The sequence below is a fragment of the Conger conger genome, chromosome 12 (assembly GCF_963514075.1).
Source record: "Conger conger chromosome 12, fConCon1.1, whole genome shotgun sequence".
NCBI classification, from domain to species: Eukaryota; Metazoa; Chordata; class Actinopteri; order Anguilliformes; family Congridae; genus Conger; species Conger conger.
The window spans coordinates 30,901,307-30,908,413 of NC_083771.1; the positions used below are offsets into that span (position 1 = coordinate 30,901,307).

Genomic DNA, 7,107 nt, shown 5'->3' on the forward strand with positions numbered 1-7,107 from the left:
TTAAATGTAAATGTTAATTTGAATCTTTAGTTTAATTTGTATCTTATTATGCCAAAACAAGGTGTGGTAATCAGTTTGGTGCTACACGTGAATACATATAGTGTAAAATGTGTGTGTGTGTGTGTGTGTGTGAGGGAGAGAGAGAGGGACCTATGAGAATTGTAATGACTGGCTACACTGCCCCCTTTTGGCATCAAGCTAACACACCGGGACCCCTGCAGAGAACATAGAATAAAACCTGCATTTTTACTGATGTCAGTGCTCACAGGCTGATGATCCCAGGGCAGGAGCAGGGTGCACTGACACAGGGAGTGCTCACAGACATGTGCATGAAGACAAACAGACATCATGAACATACCTGCTCCCAGCACCTGCTCTGTCAAAGGTTTATGGTAAAATAAGATGTTAACGTCACTTTAACTGCCATACATTTTTATTTAGTCTTACCTTCGGCGACTCATGCATATTTTTCATTCCAAATTCAAAAGTCACAACCTTGATGTTGATTTTAAGGAGCGGAGTGGATGGTGCAGATCTTATGCTCTGCAATGTTCACCCTATCATCAGCTACTCAAAGAACGAAAACTGGGTCTGTTGCTTTGGTTTTGTTTGTGTATGCTCTTGCCATATTGTTTTTCCATAGCTTTGGATTCTGACAAAAAATCCTTTGACAAAAAAAGTTGAGAAGAACAGCAGCACCGGTGTGACTAGAGTGGTGACTGCTGTTTCTTATGGCCTTGAAGAGATGGCAGCCCAGCTTTTTATAGCTGGGTGCTTGTTTCACCTCATGTACTCCTTGTGCAAAAAGGATTGTTTTTACTTAGTACTATATATGTATCTCTTTTGTCTGTTACTGTGAGGGTGGAAAGATTGTTTGGAGGAGCAGAAGATAGAATGTATTACTAGGGGAAATAAATAAGGCAAGATCCCCCTCCTGCTGTTCCATCACAGTCCAGGAGGGGGCACCAGAGTGCGGCTTGCCCAGGCTGACCAGCCTGTGAACCCGCGGAATGGCACCTTTGAGGTGTGAAGTGTCCCAGGGTCCACAGTCACACAAACCCATCATTTTAACATCAGATTTTCACCAACACCTACTCCATTGTTTTCTATTTCTTTCTTCTTTTCATGTTTTCTTTTTATATCAGTCTTGAGCCTCCCAAAGTACTGATTTTGGTCTGGTCTTCTGGACTTCTGCTAGCAGATTGCCTACCTGTAGAGTACGCCACATTCACGAAACAAAGACATTACATTACATTACATTACGTGGCATTTAGTAGATGCTCTTATCCAGAGAGACGTACAACAAAGTGCAGATCAAACACAAGAACACGTGCAAAAGTGGACCTGAGAGGACAGTACAGTTCCGAGACCTAGTGTAAACATACAGAAATTCAGAACCCTTGAAGAGTACAATCAACTTTCAAACTAGCATACCACAGTTGGCAGCTAGAATACAACAATGCAACAGCCAATAAAAACAACAATACCTATACAAGTAACGATATCTATACATAAGTGCCATTACGGTCTAAGGCTAATCACGGTGATTGTGAGTTGGGGAGGGAAAGGTGTAGCCTGAAGAGATGGGTCTTCAGTCTGCGCTTGAAGGAGGTCAGAGACTCTGCCGTTCTGACATCCACCGGGAGGTCATTCCACCACTGTGGGACCAGGACAGACAGCAGTCGTGAGCGCGAAGTGCAGGTGTGGCGAGGGGGAGGCGCCAGACGGCACAAAGTGGCAGAACGGAGGGGTCTTGTTGGTATATAGGTCTTGATAAGGGATTGAATATATACAGGGGCTGATCCTTTAACTGACTGGTATGCGAGCACCAAAGTTTTAAATTTGATACAAGCTTTAATATTAGGAAGCAACTTTCCCCCCCTTCAACCTCCATATCCCTGTACATTTCATTCCTGGACACGGAACAGCAGACCTGGGTGTCAAAAGCTTTACTTAAAAAAAATTAAATAGCAAATGACATATTTTAGTTGTTAACTCCAACTCTTCCAAACTGTCAAAGTATTCAAACCCTGCTCTCCCCCTCCCCCCTCTCAGGCTGTTGGCAGGCACAGAAGCCCCAGCAGGTGATGATTGGCTGTTTTTAGAGCAGGGCGTGGCCTGTCCCCCTGCCGTGTCGCTGCTGTGGTGGGTCCTGCTCCCCCCTGGCTGGGCCCCGCCATGCTGTGGACTCTGCTCCTGGCAGCCGTGCTGCTGCTCCTCCTGCAGGCTGAGCTCAACTCCTGCCTGAGGGCCACCACCCCGGCCCCCGACGACGTCGACCGCCTTCCGCCCGCCAACGCCACCCAGCGTCTCCCCGGGGCCATCATCATCGGCGTGAGGAAGGGCGGCACGCGGGCGCTGCTGGAGATGCTCAGCCTGCACCCGGGCGTGGCGGCCGCCAAGGCCGAGGTGCACTTCTTCAACGTGGACGAGCACTACCGGCGCGGCCTGGGCTGGTACCTCGCCCAGATGCCCCTGTCCCTGCCGGGGCAGCTGACGGTGGAGAAGACCCCGGGGTACTTCTCGGCCCCCCGGGCCCCGGGCCGGGTGCGTGCGATGGACAGAGGGGTGCAGCTCCTGCTGATCGTGCGAGACCCGGCCGAGAGGCTGGTGTCGGACTACACGCAGGTCCTGCACAACCGGAGGCAGCGTGGGAAGCCGTACCCTCCTCTGGAGGACCTGCTGCTGGGGCCGGATGGCAGGGTGGACCCCGCCTACAAGGCCCTCCAGCGCAGCCTGTACCACCTGCACCTGGGCCGCTGGCTGGCCCGGTTCCCCCGGGCCCAGGTCCACGTGGTGGACGGAGACGCCCTGGTCAGGGACCCGTTCCCCGAGCTCCAGGGGGCCGAGAGCTTCCTGGGCCTGCCCCCCCGCATTGCCCCCTCCAACTTCTACTTCAACTCCACCAAGGGCTTCTACTGCCTGGTCCCCACCGCCGGGCAGGAGCACTGTCTGGACGAGTCCAAGGGCCGCCCGCACGCCCCCCTCAGCGCCCCCGCCCACCGCAAACTCTGCCGCTACCTGCGCAAGCCCAACCGCCGCTTCTTCAGAATGGTGGGCCGCACCTTGGCCTGGTGCTGAGGGGACGGATCCGCTTGCTGCCCCTCCACCGACTCCGACCGCTCAGAGAGGCGAGGAGACCTCGTCTGGAGAAGGGCGGGTCATCCGGAGGCTTCAGAGCTGCCTTGCGTCCAGTGGCTTTGGCCGATTCCGCTCCATTCTGAATAAAATGTTACGTTCCTTTTTTTTTTTTTCAATGTAATATTTTCCATCCCCTGCACCATGAACTACAAAGTTCTGACGTCTCGATAGGGTTCAGATGAAATCCATCGGTCAGTTTATTAATCTTAATAGCCAGAAGCATGGTGAAACTGGTGCCACAAATGGTGACCCTTGGTTTTCCCCACAGTCATTTTTAGTTACAGATGTTTTGCCCCAGTGTTTTGCCAAATTCCCGCCCTCAGTTGTGAGCCCTTCTCATGGCTGCGAAATCTTAGTTGTTCAGCCAATTGCTGCTTCTTTTCACTGATCTGTGCATCGATCCTGCTGGAGGACTGCCCTCCATGTGCAGGCCCCGGGTCAGCCAGAAGGGGGTGCTGTTTCACCAAAACAGTCCCTCTTCTGGTAATGGTAAGGCCAGTCTTGCTATGCCCTGCGGTTAGCGGTTAGCAGCCCCGTTCAGATGTCTGATTGATGTGTTGTTGCTTAGGGTGCTCGATATAAACTGGCTGGTTGTACATTCCAATCCCTGGATAAACAGTGGCTGCTAATGAATAGTTAATATGCAGGAGTATGAATGAGCAACTTGTCAATAAGAGGCTTGGTCGGACAGCCTGAATGTAGATGTACAGTTAGGTGCAAAAGATGGGGAACAGTGTGGCAAAAAAGTAATTTGTACATAGAAAACTTGTATCACTATATTTTACAAGACTTGACAAGAGTTTGCGCCATTATTCTTAATGACATAATTAATTATAAATTGGGACATCAACTCTAGTCATCACTAGCAAGCATGTGTACACTGTGCACATGTATCTGTCTCCCTTCATGCACCACACATTGACAAAACGAACATTAAGACTATTAAACAAACAAAATAATTGACTTAGAAAATGCTGTTTCTAAGACCTGCATGATCTGCACAGCACACCGCAAACCTCAATAGCCTAAAAATAGCCCGGCGCTTCCCACATGAGTTTCTGTTAGTCAGCTGCAGTCTAGGTGTTCACAGGCTTTTGCCCCTGACCGTATATCTGCAAATGTACAGTGTGTCGGGACTGATTGACCACGCTGAGGCTTATTGGCTAAACTTTGCTCAAGTAGAGTCATTCCCTGCTATTTAAATGCAGTTTAAGCCACTTCACAAAGTGTGACGTTATTGTTATTCTGGTGAAGATAAGTACAAAGTCATGCTGTACTCATTTTTAGCTCAGACAGTTTCAGTTTCTCAGAATGGTGCGTGGAAAGATGGAGAAAGTGTTATTTATTTTTGCCCCTCTGTTTTATACATATACATTTAAGAATGTCTCAAGCTGTGCTGTGAAGTGTCACATGTTGTTTTATTATTAAACCTGAGAGGAATTCTGATATTGTTGTTGTTGATATTGTTTTTGTTGTTGTTGCTGTTTTTTTTGTGTGTGTGTGTGTGTGTGTGTGTGTGTGTGTGTGTGTGTGTGTGTGTGTGTGTGAAAACATGTCTGGATATGGATTTTCATGCCATTAACATATAGGTTTCATCTACGGTAAAGTTTTGACCTAATGTAAAAGATAATGCCTTTACTTACACTATATGGAAATATCAATGACACACGAGGAAACAGTTGAGCCAAAATGGATATCGGCTCTAAATTATTCTGAACACTGTGGGTAGAAAAGGAAAAGAGGCTTCACTGGAAATGGAAAGATTCAGGTTGCAGTAGGACATCTTTTGTATGAGTATGATTGTTTGAAATCTTATAGAAATTTGAAAACACTGATTTCCAGTGTAGTGACATATACCATGGTCTGTTAAAATGGCTAATAAACAGCAATTTCACTGGAAAGCAAAATAAATGAAAAAATATAATAATATATAAGAATGATCCTTCTTTATGTTTACTAGAACCTGGATTGCAGCATAACTGTAGACCTGCATGTATTTTAAATGAAAACACCATAGTTCAAACTGTAGTAGTACTAATGTAGGACACTGTGTATTATTATAGTATACAGCAGTGTGCCTAAAAATCTACAGGGTCTGCTGGTTTTCTGCACATAATTAATCAATTAGAGCAGTTAATTACACTGTTAACTCACCTCATCTGGCCCCTTGGGTCTCAACTGGGTGCTGATTTTAAGGTGAAAACAAAAACCAGCAGACCCTGTAGTTCTTCTGGATCAAGGTTCGATCCCACTGGTATAGAGTGAAAGGCAGTGCATGTGAAATTATTTTTACAAACTAATGAGTTACTGTTTTCAGAGAAAGACTGGTCACAGTTCAGAGAAAGATAAAACTAAACAAGGTCTTCATTTCATGAGTAGTAAAACTTCCCAGCTAAAAATAATGGCTTAAATATTTGTAATTTATTACTTCAAATAGCAGCAGTCAGTACATCTGCCTAGAACATCATGTTAAGTACATAGTATAAGACGGGGATAGAGAATTTCCAATCAATGTTTCAACAAACCAATTCATACATCAATCTTCATTTTGTATAGTGTTGTAAAAATCCTTCCACGGGCCTTCACGATTCTCATTTTCAAGAGGGAATTAAGAAGATGTGAGAAAAACATGACAGTTCTCTTCCTATTCAACAGCGCAATAACCAATCAGAAATAACTTTTTTTGAAAAATTGCGACACAATAATTAAGAACAGCATATTAACCTATTTATTTTTAAGACACAGAATGGAAATGAATGAGTGTAAATGGGCAAGACGATTACAGAAAACAAAAGTTTCCTAACATACAGACATAGTTGGCGCAATATACAGCACTTGTGTACTTGCGTAGTTACAGATAGATTCAAATGCATGAACCAAGATGCTTAACCCTAAACTCAAACAGGGCCGTTAGTTTTAGACAGTCCTTAATGGAATGTTATGGCCACGGCGTATCTCTGGAACTGGTCTTCTTAACAACATAATTAACCGCTGAATGTCAATTTTCACTTCAAAGGAGCTGTGCCCTCTCACACCTCTGATGTTTCTTTAACACGGGGGTTTGAATGAACAGGAAAAGGAGACTCCAAATGTCCAAATGTAGACCCCCCCCCCCCTTCTTCCAAATGCCTTTCACAGTCAGCCGGTTCCACCAGTTTCCATTCAGTTATCTCATCATTCATAAACATGTAAAGACGCCTCACTGTAACTTCTAAGAGAAGGGGAAGGTGGGTTTGGGAGGGGCTGGGTGGATTGGTGACATCTTTTTTTCTCACGCCACACGTGTGGAAAAAAAAGTCTCTTAATGCCTGTGTGTTTGGGAGGAGACCTTTTGTTTTCAGGCCCACAGACGCCACGGTGGGAAACAGGTGAGACCGCCGGGCTGGAGGGCTGCATGCCGGGCTGGCTGGCAGCCCCTCTGGTAACAGAGCCCCCCTGGGACGTGGGGATATAGAGACAGATGCCCTCCCCACCCTCAACCCAAAACCCCCCCGATCCTCTCCCAGAACCAGGCCACTGTCTTTCAGAGCAGACAGGCTCAGCCATTCACCGCAACTCCCTATGTTATCTTGCGGGTGTCTGCCTCTGGCTGTGGCTGTTGTTTCCTTATGAGTCCATGTGTCTAAAATGTGCAATCCAAGTTGCACATGGTTTGCATGCATTTAAGCATAAGCTACGGTGTAGCCAACATCAGTTCTTTAATTATAGTTAATATGCTGACAAATCATGTGACCCATGTCAATAGGTCACAGAAATCTAAAGAGGCCAAATCTGCAGCACAGATCGTGAACATAAAATGTGAAACATCAGAGTATGCGAGGGACAAGTAGGCTATAAGCAAAGCGGAAACTACGACATAGCTCATTATGGCTAGCACTGTTACCTCAGCGACTTTGAAAGAGGGGTGATTACATACAGCTAGCTAATGAAAAATTGCTTTTTAAAAAGATCTAGAGGGTCTAAAGG

General features: G+C 46.2%; 1 protein-coding gene across 1 annotated transcript; it reads left to right on the forward strand.

The window, feature by feature from the left end:
• The first annotated feature begins 2,178 nt into the window (after positions 1-2,178).
• Positions 2,179-4,586, forward strand: LOC133142534 (heparan sulfate glucosamine 3-O-sulfotransferase 1-like). The gene has a single exon (XM_061263812.1). The coding sequence runs from the start codon at positions 2,179-2,181 to the stop codon at positions 3,079-3,081; it is 903 nt and encodes a 300-aa protein (XP_061119796.1). The 3' UTR covers positions 3,082-4,586.
• The last annotated feature ends 2,521 nt before the right edge of the window (positions 4,587-7,107 follow it).